The following is a 14,565-nucleotide window of genomic DNA, read 5'->3' on the forward strand; positions in this document are numbered from 1 at the left end:
AATGAATCCTTCATCCATTCAGTTGCAGAAGCCAGAAATCTTGATGAATTTTTTTTCTTCTCCTATTTTATACAATGAAATATGTCAGTGTCAGGTCTGTCTTTCATAAATCAAGTAAGTCTGTTTCTCTCCATCCAAAATTTTACCACTTAAGATTGGGTGGTCATCATTCTTCTCCCAGGTTCTTTTTCTCCCCCAATCTATTCCTCAGAGGGCAGAGAGTAACCCCAAATTGAAAACCCAATAATGCCACTTTCCTGCTTATAATACTTCAACTGTCCCCTCTATCCTTAACTTCTTGACAAGTTGATTATGCCTTTGTGCTTTGTCCTCATTTCTTATCTCTTCTGTTTACACTATTTTAGTTTTTTTTATAAAAGCTCTCTTTTGCCTTTAGGCCTTTGTGCATGTTGCTCCCTTTGCAAGCAACACTCTTCTTGAGCTTCCTTTATTTGTCTTATTCTTAGTCATCATTTCTGTCTCAACTTAAAACAGTTCCTGTGAAAAACTTTCCATGAACTTGAGAAAAGGTTAAGTCCTGTGCTGTATGTTCTCATAGGTCCCTGTAATTTCCTTATTATAACACCCATCACATTTTACTGTTATAGCTTATTTAATTACCCGTAAGCTCATGAGGGCACTAAGTCTGCTCTGGCACGCTCAGTAAATATTTTTAGAATGAACCAATGACTACTTCCTCAAGCAGTGGAGTTTTGGACTATTTTAAGGAGTTAAGGCAGTATGATGAACTAAGACCTCTGAAGACAAAGGACATTGTGTATCACTTGTCCTAGCCCAACACTGCTCAAAGTTGGACTCTTAATATCAATAACACTATAAAATCTTTCACTGAGGAAGCATTTTATTTAATGATCACACATTAGAAAACAGGATTTGAATTTAACAGAGCATTTATCAGACTTACAGAGTGTGACGTGTACTAGGTTTTTAATTTTAAATACGCTAAAGGACTGCTAAACACTTTTCTTCTAATTAACCACTTATATGTATGGTAATTTTAGACATATCCCTAAATCATAGGAAATTATATAACATATACACACACATATGTAGTATGTGATTTATATTTGAAATTTCACTAACTTTACCTAAAAGCTACCTGACTACTATATACTACTAAACATCAGGTTTAAAGCAATGCTTATTTTAGTTTATTCAGTTAGGATGAATATCTGGGTGAATTAAGAATTATATGAATATTCAATAAATTCTCTCTGAGATGAAATGGGATAACCAGTGGTGGAAAGAAAAAACATTTAAAAATGCTGAAAAAGGTCCAAATAATATAGAGTGATAGAGCTATCTTTAGAAATAGCTTCAATAAATGGAGTGATTTGTTATATTAAGTTTACATGAGAAGTTTGTGGGGACTAGTGTATTCATTTGTCTGTTTTAGCAAAGTCTATTGATGGAGAATTCCAAAAGGGCTATAATAACAGAGTTATCAAGCAGAAGAACACTCTTTATGTGAATAACCTTGGGAAAACAACACTCGTTACTTAATTGTGTCAATTTGTAGAATGATCATCATGAATTAATATAATCTAGCAAGCAAATTAAAATGAGATTTGAATGTCTATATGAGGAATATCTGTTTTTAGTGATTGGAAATTCATTACCTCATAAAGCTATCGTGTTGCCGTGATGGACGGCTCCATCTAATGCAAGATTTTTCTTAACGCTGAATCAATAGCTGCTTCTTTTTAAATCTTTTATTTTGACTCTTATTGGGCTTTTTGTCGTTGTGGATCCTCAGTCATTTACTTGAGTCTCCCACACCTTCTGTGTTTATTGTGCCAAAGTACATTCACAATGTGCCCAGACTCCAAGTGGCAAATTATGTTAGTCTTCTGTGGCTGCTGCAAGTTCCCATGCACTTGACGATAGCTTAAAATAGCAGAAGTTTACATAAATCAATCAATCAATCAATCAATCAGCAGAAGTTTATTCTCTCAGAATACTGGAGACTAGAAGTCCTAAAGCAGTTTTCCTGAGCAGCAACTGAGGTGCTGACAGGGCTATGCTTTGACCCTCCAATTTTCCCTCTGCCCAGGCTCTCGGGGAGACATTTCCTTGCCTCTTCTAACTTTTTGGTGGCTGCTGGCAGTCCTTGGTGTCTGACAGTGTGACTCCGTTTTTTACCCGCATGGCCACATTGCATTCTTTTCTTCTGTCTGTGTCAAATCTCCTTTGACATCTATCTTATGATTGTAGTTAGAGCCCATCTGAATAATCCAGGATAATCTCCCTATCTCAAGATGTTTAGTTTAATGGCATCTGAAAGGTCTTTTTTTTTTTTTCTTCCTTGTAAGGCAATATGTGTAGGCACCAGAGATGAGGGGACCTGATATTTTTGGAGCCAGTATTCAGTCTGCTATACATATGTATCCAGAATTAAACAAAATTTCTTCTTCTCATGAAGATAATAGGCTTTCTTACAGATGTTTCATTTTTGTTCTCACCACCCCTCTGATCTCCACAGCTCAGGAAAAAAAGATAAATTATTCTTAAGTCTTCCCTCTCACTTCCTTCTCTTATTCAGATTACACAAAATCCAGTAACTTCCCCTGTAGCAACACATATGACATCTCTGTCCCCCTTTCTACTATTTATTCCTGCTTCCAACCTACTTCAATCTTTCATTGTTTCTCACACCGACTATTGCAACACTGAAATTGGACACTGAAATCATCTTTTCACTTATATTTTTTTCATCCAATGCCGTGCAGTACTTAAAGCAGTTCAGATTTTGCTCCTCCTAAAACCTTCAGTGGACTACTCAGTCGCATAATTACCGTGGTGGTGTTCAGTCTTTATAGTCTCTTGGCCAATCTCTCTCACAACTAAGATATATTAAATCCTTTATACACACTGGACACTATTCTCAACTAAAATTAATTTAATTTTTACAACAATTCTATGAATTAGGTACCTTTACTACAATGATTTATAAGAGTAATTGAAGGCCTAGAGAGATTAACAGCTCTTCTAGGATTACATGGCAGCCGGTGGGGGAGCCAAGAAGGTGCAAATGCGAGCATCTTCACTCCCCAGTCTCTAGTATTTATCCACTAAACTGACTCTTTGGAACTTTTCTCTGCTTTTCCTAACTTTGCATGCATATTTCCTCATATGTAAATACTTTCTCCTGTGGCTAAATTGGATTACCAATGGTTCACTAAATCCACCTCATGGCTTGCCCCCTCTACATTTTTATAACTCAGTAATTTCTTTCAGTGGAAAACTGTTCAATACGTTTAGCTTATCCCAAATGTTAACTCCTGCATGAATCCTTACTTTTTTTTTTCTTTTCTTTTCCTTTTTTTTTTTTTTTTTATCTTTTCTTCCTCCGAATTGTAAGAAAAGAAAATTCAGGTATGAAGAGAGAACTGATCATTGTTTAAGGAGGTAGTGATAATATTATAATCATACAGCTTTAATTCCATTCTTCATCCTGTCCTGGAACGTTGCCATTGGGCCTCATGCCTGTCACACAGGCAGGGTATCTGTTGCCATGTGGCACACACCCCTGGAAAAGAGGCACCAGCATTCACTTGACGGGAAGAATGATGATGGTCTATTTTGTGGATAAGAAATTTTTAATGAATGTCATTGTTACAATTATTTAGTGAGTGAGTGCAGTGTTTACAGTTATAACAGACTTTAGCTATACAAATTTATTTTAATAGAGTTAGTCCTTCCCTTCCTCCAAAACAATAAGATATATACTCCACAAAGGGAAAAAAGATCACATCCACAGTTGTGGGGGTCCTGTGGGTTCTTGCAAACCTCAAGCTGTGCCAAGTGAAGGGCGATAAAGTAACACATGCCTCTTTCTTTAAATAAAATTTAATAGGAGAGAATTGTACTCCAGCATTTCCCTTATCAACTTTAGGGACCTTCACAGTAATTTAGTTATTATGACTCCATTCATAAAAATAATCTTTAAAAGATGTACCCAAATGAGTTATTAAGTATAATTTTTGTCATCCATATTGAGACCTATTTAAAAATGTACATAGGGGATAATGTTAATTTTTTTAATGAAAGGAAATTGAGCAAAGACTAGGCAAATAAAGAAAAATAAAATATATCCAGTATAAGCCTAGTTAAACTGGCAAGAATCTAACACTCCAAAATATAAAAGTTAAGTTGTTTAGGACATGCACTGGGGTTCCTGGCGCTAAGACATTAATTAACCCAAAGCTTTTATTTTCATTTTTTTAGATTTTATTTCTTTATTTACTTTACATGTATAGAGACAGAGAAAGACAGAAGAATGGGGGAAGGGGCAGAAGGGAAGGGAGAGGACAGGCAGACTCCCTGCTGAATGGTCACTGGCTCCATGTGGGGCTTCATCTCATGACCTTGAGATCATGACCTGAGCCAATATCAAGAGTCGGATGCTTAACCAGCTTAGCCACCCAGACGCCCCCCCCAACCCACAGCCACAGAGAATGCTCTGAGATGGTGACAGACATTATCAGTGTTATACCCATAGTGAACACTATTAGGTGCCCCATCAGCTCTTCTCACCAAAGTCCGCTCATGTAAGCTAGTGCAACAATGGCAGAGATCGGTTCTGCTAAAATCCTTCTGTGAAGGGCCACAGTGACATGGTCCCAGCTCAGAGTTCACTCTTCTAATACGGTGGGGAGGACAGAAATATTAATATCTTGTTAGAAATATGTTTTCTTATCAGAAAGTATTATTTCACAGGTGCAAGTTGTGAGCTTTGCTACAGAACATAATTGGGATTCTCTGGACTTCTATGATGGGGGAGACAACAATGCTCCACGACTTGGAAGTTATTCAGGTAAACAGAAGAGCTGAGCTTAATTAAAATAGAGATATAATTAGGAATATAAAAATCTCTCTCTCTTTTTAAAAGAGCTCCCAGAACTCTGACTTGGCCATTTAAATTGCTTGTTATAAACTATACACAGGCAACTAAATTACAAGGTGAGAAGTTTGAAAGGCATTAAAGTTAATGACATTGAAATTGCTGTTTAAAACCTTATTATATTCTTACTATATTTATGTAATTATTTATTGATGCCTTTATAGTAATATTTTCAGCTGAGCTGTGGTTCAAGAGTAATATGTGTGCCCTTAAATAGTTAAAATTTAGACAGTGCTTGGTAATTATGCTCTATCTACTCAATAGAGTGTTACCCAACCATTAAATAATTTTTGAGACTGTGTAACAACATGGTAAATGTTACAAGGTACTGTTGAGTGAGAATAAAGAGAATATAAAATTATGTCTATGAAATTAATAAACTTATATAAAGTTAATATATACCCAGGTACCAAGACCAGAAGGCTTTTAAATTTGTTAAGGTTTTTAAAGGTAATTTATGCAATAATCTAACAGCTTTTTCCAATGTATGAAAAGTGAAATCAAATCTTACTTTAATTTTAACTGTACTTTTTACTTTATTATCCTTTTTAACTGTAGACAGAGGAGCATAGCTTAACCACCAACTTCTTATTTTCAGATGTACTTGAATCAGTGTGAATGGTTTTAAGTTTTTAATAGATTTTAAAATAGAGTATGATAACCAGTTTTTCAGCATCACCATGGAGAAAAGGAAAGAAGAAATACCTGGAGTAGGAGTGACTTGGTTTAGTCATAGAAAGTATTTTAGATATAGATTAAGGTAGAAGTCTTTCTTGGAAGAAATCTCTTAACATTTTGAATATACATTTGTGTAGAATAGATTGGAGGTATACTTTCTTTCTTTCTTTCTTTTATTTTTTTAAGATTTTATTTATTATTTATTTGACAGACAGAGATCACAAGTAGGCAGAGAGGCAGGCAGAGAGAGAGGAAGGGAAGCAGGCTCCCCGCTGAGCAGAGAGCCTGATGCTGGGCTCAATCCCAGGACCCTGGGATCATGACCTGAGCTGAAGGCAGAGGCTTTATTTAACCCACTAAGCCACCCAGGCGTCCCTACTTTCTTAATAATAAATACAACAATGACGATAATAAAAGTGACAACAACTATTGATTTACCAAGTGCTAGCTCTATGTGACGCTTGTCATCCATTTCCTCGTTTGCTCTTTCTAGCAGTTCTGGTACGTGATTGAAACTTGGAGAGATTAAGTTGCCTGAGTTTGTACAGCTAATGTTAGAATGAGACTGGAGCCCAGCTGGTGTGGCTCCAGAGCCAAAGCTCTCGATCGCTAAGATTCTCTAGGAGGCTAAGGGCAGGTCAAGTTTACCTCTATCTTAAGTGATTCAGTAAGGATACTATGGACAGGTAACAGGTTGAAAACAAAAACAAAGCAATTATATGTTCTATAATGAATTAGTCCTGACTTCTTTTATAGAAGGATCAGTGAGTGGTTAAGGTCCACAGGGTTGTACAAAGTATAAAGTTACTGTTACAGAAAAATTTTGCAATGCTATCAAATAATATGCTATCTTAAAACATATTTTTTTTAAAAAAAAACATAGAATTGACACTTATTTTTATGCTTGTCATTTGAAACTGCTTGAGTTGTAATCTTAAGGATCTTGAATTATTACTCAATGTCAAATAGTCAGGAAGTAATTGGTTCAAGCAGATATTTTATGTTTTCAACTCAGTAATCAAACAAAGTCAAGTTGATTTCCTTTAGAAATTCAGAAGTACATCATTATAATGTATTTGCTGGGAGACATGGCTAACACTAGTTTATAATTGGGATTTTTCAAACACTACTTACCAGCTTTGCTGTCAGAGTATAAGATACATCAAGGTACTTTACCTGGTAAAGGTAAGTACATAGAAATACATAGAAGTAAGTACATAGAGTAAGTAAATAAATACATAGAAAAGCATACATAACATGAAATGCATATATAATATATTTGTGTGTTTTATTATATATATATAATAAAAAGGACAATAAATAAATACATCCTTTGAATCCACACATAATCTTAAGTTACTGTTCTATAAAAATCACCTGCAAACTTTAAAGTTAAGTTTCCTGTTAGTTCATGCATGGAAAATTGAAATCCACATGAAATTAAAAACATTTATTTTAGGTGAACTGTAAAATTTACTGCTTTAACCAGCTCTTTGTTCTGCCTATTTTTAGGGAGCACTATAGAGTAATCCCAAAGTGATCCAAAGACTATCTCTTTGGAGATAGTCACAAACAATAAAATGAAAAAGAAATGTGGAAGATATATATATATATATATATATATATATATATATATATATATATATTTTTTTTTTTTTTTAATGATTTTATTTATTTATTTGACAGATAGAGATCACAAGTAGGCAGAGGCAGGCAGAGAGAGAGAGGAGGAAGCAGGCTCCCTGCCGAGCAGAGAGCCCGATGTGGGGCTCGATCCCAGGACACTGGGACCATGACCTGAGCCGAAGGCAGAGGCTTTAACCCACTGAGCCACCCAGGCGCCCCTGGAAGATATATTTTTATCAAAAAATTCCTGAAAGAACATTTAACCAATACGTAATTTCAGTGATAATCTATTGGCTGATTAGTAGTTAACTGATTTAGTTTTACTGAAATCTTTATTATGTGATCATTGACCTGCCTTTTCAATTATCATTTCAGGAACAACAATACCCCATCTGTTGAATAGTACATCTAATAATCTATATCTAAATTTTCAATCAGACATCAGTGTTTCTGCTGCAGGATTTCACCTTGAATACACAGGTAAATATATCATGTGTTCCTCAAGAAATTTAAGAACAAGTTTACATTCATTTTTAAATATTAATTTCTTGAATATAGAAACTAAATGGACTTTGTCAGAAGAGAATATCATCTTATTTTTAAAGATTTTGATGTGCCTCTCCAATTCATTCTATAAAAGTTTTATTTTCAACAGAATTTATAAGTATTTTCTTTTTTCTTCTTTTCTTTTTTCTTTTAAGAACACGTGAAATGAGATCTACCCTCATAATTTTAACACACAATACAGTAGTGTTACTGTAGGCACAATGTTGTGCAGCGGGTCTCTAGAACTTACTTATTTTGCATAATTGAAACTTTATACCTGTTGAACAGAAACTTCCCATTTCCCAAGCTTTGGCACACACCATTCTACTTTCTAGTTCTAAGAGTTTGACTGTTTTTATGTATTTATTTCTTTACTTTTATTATTATTTTCTTGATCTGGCTATTTTAGATACTTCACCTAAATGCTGTCATGTAGTGTTTGTCCTTCTTTGTCTGGCTTATCTCACTTAGTATAATGTGTACTAGGTTCATTCATGTTGTTGCCTTTGGCAGGACGTCCTTCTCTTTTTTTAAGACAATGGTATTACTTTGCATGTATATACCATCTTTTTATTCATTTATCTATTAACGGGCGTTTCAGTTATTTCCTTATGTTGGCTATTGTGAGTGATGCTGCAATGAAAATAGGAGGGTGGATGTCTCTGAGATTATTTCAAATATTTTGTAAATATACTCAGCTGGGATTGCTAGATCATATAATAGATGTACTTTTAATTTCTTTGAGAAACCTCTGTACTGTTTTCCATAGTGCTTCCACCAATTTACATTCCCATCAACATTGTATAAGGGTTCCAGTTTTTCTGTATCCTCACCAACACATATTTTTTTTTTCTCTAAGATGTATTTATTTCTTTGAGAGAGGTGGAGAGAATGCATCAGGGTAGGGGAGTGAGGAGGGGAAGGAGAGAATCTCAAGCTGCCTCCATGCTGAGTATGCAGCCCAACATGGGGTTTGATCTCACAACACTAAGATCCTGACCTGAGCCCAGATCAAGAGTTGGTCATTTAAACAACTGAGTCACCCAGGCACTCCAACATGTAATTTTTTTAAACAAATAACAACATTTTATAGTTCTCAAAAGGAGACCTATCCTAACATAAAACTCCAGTTTTGTTCTGTTTTTTTTTTAAGATTTTATTTATTTATCCGACAGAGACACAGCGAGAGAGGGAATACAGCAGGGGGTAGTGGGAGAGGGAGAGAAGGCATCCCACCAAGCAGGGAGCCTGATGTGGGGCTCAACCCTAGGACCCTGGGATCATGACCCGAACTGAAGGCAGACGCTTAATGACTAAGCCACCCAGGTGCCCCAAAACTCCAGTTTTGAGTATTTATGCACTGGATAACATAGCGCCAACATTCTTAAAGCAGATCATCAAGAAATACAAGGAGAAATAAACAGAAATGCATTATGACATTGACCAAAATTGACCCAGTACAGAAATTCTACATAGAGCAATAATCATAGGAGTAATATAGAAAACAATTCACACACACACACACACACACACACAAAATACCAGGTCCAAATGGCTTCACATAGAAATTTGCCAACCTTTAAGGACCAGGTAATCCCAATGCTGTTTTAATTATTCTGTCCTCTGTGGTGTATCATAGGTTCTCATAATACATTAGAAAACTACAAGCCAAACTCTTTTATGAATATGATGCAAAAGTCTTATTTTTTCATTTCATTGAAATTTAATTCACACATAACATTGTGGTGTTCTTGAAGTTATGCAATGTGTTGATTTGATATATGTATTTACTGCAAAATGATTACACAATATGGACAGTTAATACCTCCATAGCTCACATAATTAGCTTCTTTTTTTTCTTTGTTATTTTGTGTGTCTGTGTCTGTGTGTGTGAATACTTAAAATCTAGTCTCTTAGCAACTTGCAAGTTTATGACACAATATTGCAAACCATTGTCACCATGCTATATATTGGATCCCCAGAATTTATTCATTTTATAACTAGAATTTTATACACTCTGACTCATATCACCCCATTTTTTCCACCACTCATCTCCTAGCAACCATCATTCTGCTCTTTGTTTCTAAGATTCAAGATGAATGAATCTTTTTTAGATTCCACACACAAATGAGATATTTGTTTTCTCTGTCTGACTTATTCACTTAGCACAATGCCCTTAAGGTCCATGCATGATGTTGCAAATAGCAGGATTTCCTACTTTTTCATGACTGAATAATTAATTTTATATTTATATACCACACTTCTCTATCCATTCATCTATAGATGGATGTGTAGGTTGTTTCCATATCTTGACTATTGTGAGTAATGCTGCAATGAACATGGGAGTGCAGATATCTCTTTGAGATCCTCATTTTATTTCTTTTGGATGTATACCCAGAAATAGAATTGTTGCATTATATGATATTTATATTATTAATTTTTTGAAGAACCTCCATACTCTTACCCATACTGGCTGCACCAATTTTTGTATCCACCAACAGTGAACAGGGGTCCCTTCCCACCACATCCTCAGCAATATTTGTTATCTCTTGTCTTTTTGAAGACAGTCGTTCTAACAGGTGTAAGATGACATCTCATTGGACTTTTGATTTACATGTCCGTAGTGGTTAGTGATATTAAGCATCATTTCGTGAACCTATTGGTAATTTATATTTCTTCTTTGGAAAAAAATATCTATTCAGATCTTTTGCCTATTTTTTAATCAAATTGATTTTTGTGTTTTTTTTTTTTTTGTTTGTTGGTTTTGTTATTGTCTTGTTTTGCTATTGAGTTATATGAATTTCTTGCATAGTTTGGATATTAACCCCTTATTAGATACATAATTTGCAAATATTTCCCCCATTCTGTAAGTTGCCTTTTTATTATTTCTTTTGCTGGGCAGAAGATTTTTTTTTTAAAGGATTTATTTATTTTATCTTAGAAAGACAGTAGGAGCAGGGGTAGGGAGGGGCGGCGGGGGAGGAAGAGAGACTCTCATGTAGACTCTGCACTAAGTGCAGAGCCCAACACAGCGCTCCATCTCATGACCCTGAGATCATGACCTGAGCTGAAACTGAGAGTTGGACGCTTAACCCACTGTGCCATCTGGGTGCCCCAGAAAATTTATTGTTTTAATTTGATGTAGTTCCACTTACTTATTTTGTATTTGTTGCTTGTCCTTTTGGTGTCATATCCAAAAAAAATTCAATGCCAAGGCCAATGTCAAGGAGCTTTTTTCCTCTTTTCTCTTAGGACTTTTATAATATTGGGTTTTATTCCAATTCTGAATAATTTTTGTGAGTAGTGTAAGATAGGGATCCAATTTTGTTCTTTTGCATATGATTAAACAGTTTCCCCACCACCATTTATGGGGATGACACTATACATTCCCCTTGAGTATTCTTGGCTTCTTTGTCAAATGTTAGTTGGCTGTACATGTGAGGGTTTATTTCTGGGCTCTCAGTTCTGTTACATTGGTGTCTGTGTCCATTTTTTATGCCAGTACAAGACTGTTTGATTATTATAGGTTTGTAATAGTTTGATATCAGAAAGAATGATGCCTCTAGCTTTGTTCTTCTTTCTCAGGATTGCTTTGGGTATTCAGTATCTTTGCAGTTCCATGAATTTCTGTCTGTGAAATCATGCCATTGGAATTTGACATGAATTCTGTTGAATCTATACGTGGCTTAAATTTGGTTAAATTTATTCCCAAATTTTACTGTTGTTACTTTTTATGCTATTGTAAATGGTATTATTTTCTTTCTTTTTCAGATACTGTTTTTAGTATATAAAAACACAACTAATTTCTGAATGTTGATTTTTTATCCTGCAGCTTTCTTGAATTATTCATTAGTTGTAATAGTTTTTGGTGGAGTCTCCAGGATTTTGTATATATAAGATTGCATCATTTTCCCCTATAGATAATTTTACTTAATATATTTGGGTGGTGCTCTAGTGTTAGCTGCATGTGTGTGTGTGTGTGTGTGTGTGTATATTTTATTTATTTTAGAGAGATTGAGAGAAAGAGAGCAAATGAGTGGAGGGTGGGACAGAGGGAGAGAATGAGAAAGAATATCAAGCAAACTCTGTGCTGAGTGAAGTCCAACATGGGACTTGGTCTCATAACCTGAGACAAAATCAAGAGTCATATGTTAACTGACTGAACCACCCAAGCATCCCTATCTGCATATATATTTATGACAGAGCTCTTAAGCTTGTATTCCTTCTCTTAATCTTCTAGAGCCAGGCCCTGTATGAACAACTATCTTCTGCTTTTCCAAGGGTGGTGCTAAATGCTCAGGTCTGATGTCCCTTCCAGGTCCACAAATTTGGGCCAGCTTTCTACACATGCTCACCAGCTGTCTACAAAAGCTTTGGTCTTGTTGTTGTTGAAAGCATACCCAGGACGTCAGCCATTGCATAATGGGGTATTTAGAAGAGGTACCAAAACACTGCAGAGGCCCATGGTCCAGCTGGGGGAATCCACAGGTGGTGTCCATCCCACTGGTTCATGAGCAGGCCTTCTGATGGACATAATTAGTAGAATCTACACTCCTTTCATCTGTTCCTTTTTGAGCTCTGGCTTCTCTTTTCCCAGATTCTCATCAGACTTAGTTTTTCAGGTCATAACTCAATGTGGAAGAGGCAAGAGAAAGTTGGGCCTCTTTCCTCTCTGGTAGCAACCTGCACAGCTGGGAAGGTCAAGCACTCACACATTGCCACTTTCCACAACAAGAGAAATCATGGGTCAATCAGGGATCTCTTAGCACTGAGTTCTGTTATCTCGGGAGTGATGCAGATAAAGTCAATTTTTTCCTCTTACCCTCAGCAGTGTGTCCAATTTTGATTTTTTGTTGTTGTTGTCCCAATGGCATTTTGTACTTCTACCAGACTCTTTGACTTCCATAAATGGTCTTTCATTCATGGGTGATTGTGTAAGTCAGTGTTCTCCAGAAGCTCCTAAACTGTGGCTCAGAGGAGCTGGAGTCAGTTCAAAGGGCACTTTCAGAGTTCACAGCCAGGACCAAAGTCTATACTCTTATTACCTGGTACACTGGTAGGCGACTCCTCCTGGATTCCTCAGTGTATTTTTTGATGACAGGAAGTGAAGACAAATGGGTTTGTTGCCAAGTTCTCAGGTCTATGGAACTATTTCTGACTCAGCCACTTAGGGGCTGGTCTGTCTTTTCCAAATGGCTCTTCTCATTCTTGTACTGCACTGGGATTTCACCATATCCTACCTGGATCTCACATCTCCCAAAAGGCATGTTGTCCATGGATGGCTGCTATGTTATTGTTGCTAAAGGGAGGATATAATAAGGGACATCTTATTCAGCCATCTTGTGGATGGCATTTTCTTTTTTTGACAGTAGCCATCCTAATAGATATGAAGTGATATCTCATTGTGGTTTTTATTTGCTTGCATTTTCCTAATGACTAGAAGTATTGATCATATTTTCATACCCTATTGGTCATTTGTATGTCATCTTTGGAGAAATGTCTATTTAAGTCCTTTCCCCATTTTAAAAATCAGAGTATTTATTTATTTTTGTTATTAAATTGTAGGAGTTCCTTATATATTTTGAGTACTAACCTAATATTAGACGTATGGTTTTCACATATTTTCTCCCATTCTTTTTTTTCTTTCTTTTAAATTTAATTTTATTTTTTCAGTGTTCCAAGATTCATTGTTTATGCACCACACCCAGTGCTCCATATAATACATGTCCTCCTGAGTCCCCACCACCAGGCTCACCTAACCCCCTACACTCCTCCCCTCTAAAACCGTTTGTTTCTCAGAGTCCATAGTCTCTCATGCTTCATCTCCCCCTCCAGTTTCCCCCAATTCACTTCTCCTTTCATTCTTCTAATGTCCTCCATGTTATTCCTTTATGCACCACAAGTAAGTTAAACTATATGATAAATTGACTCTCTGTACTTGACTCATTTCACTCAGCATAATTTCCTTTAGTACCATCCATGTTGATACAGAAGTTGGGTATTCATCCTTTCTGATGTAGGCATAATACTCCATTGTATATATGGACCATATCTTCTTTATCCATTTGTCTGTTGAAGGGCATCTTGGCTCTTCCCTCAGTTTGGCGACAGTGGCCATTGCTGGTGTGAACACTGGGGAACAGTTGGTCCTTCTTTTCTTTCTTTTTTTTTTTTAAGATTTTATTTATTTATTTGATAGACGGAGATCACAGAGAAGCAGGCAGAGAGAGAGGAGGAAGCAGGCTCCCTGCTGAGCAGAGAGCCCGATGCAGGGCTCGATCCCAGGACCCTGGGATCATGACCTGAGCTGAAGGCAGAGGCTTTAACCCACTGAGCCACCCGGGCGCCCCTTGGTCCTTCTTTTCACTGCATCTGTATGTTTAGGGTAAATACCCAGTAGTCCAATGGCAGGGTCATAGGATAGCTCTATTTTTAATTTCTTAAGGAATCTCCACACTGTTTTCCAAAGTGACTGCACTAACTAGCATTCCCCCCAACGGTGTAAGAGGGTTCCCCTTTCTCCACATCCTCTCCAACACTTGTTGTTTACTGTCTTGTTGATTTTGGCCATTCTAACTGGTGTAAGGTGTATCTTAATGTGGTTTTGATTTGAATCTCCCTGATGGCTATTGATGATGAACATCTTTTCGTGTGTCTGTTAGCCATTTGTATGTCTTCTTTGGAGAAGTGTCTGTTTATGTCTTCTGCCCATTTTTTGACATGATTATCTGTTTTGTGTGTGTTGAGTTTGAGGAGTTCTTTATAGATATTGGATACCAGCCCTTTGTCTG

General features: G+C 36.3%; 1 protein-coding gene across 2 annotated transcripts in view; it reads left to right on the top strand.

Annotated features, from left to right (window-relative positions):
* The window catches only part of LOC111146567 (CUB and Sushi multiple domains 3), a 1,261,269-nt gene that overhangs the window by 1,104,637 nt on the left and 142,067 nt on the right, over nt 1–14,565 (top strand). For both annotated transcript variants that reach the window (XM_022502159.1, XM_022502160.1), the window contains 2 exons: nt 4,741–4,837; nt 7,604–7,708. In XM_022502159.1, coding sequence (XP_022357867.1) covers nt 4,741–4,837; nt 7,604–7,708 — 202 coding nt within the window. The remainder of the gene's footprint in view (nt 1–4,740; nt 4,838–7,603; nt 7,709–14,565) is intronic.

The sequence above is a fragment of the Enhydra lutris genome, unplaced genomic scaffold (assembly GCF_002288905.1).
Source record: "Enhydra lutris kenyoni isolate GAN:26980312 unplaced genomic scaffold, ASM228890v2 scaffoldscaffold14, whole genome shotgun sequence".
Classification (NCBI taxonomy): Eukaryota; Metazoa; Chordata; class Mammalia; order Carnivora; family Mustelidae; genus Enhydra; species Enhydra lutris.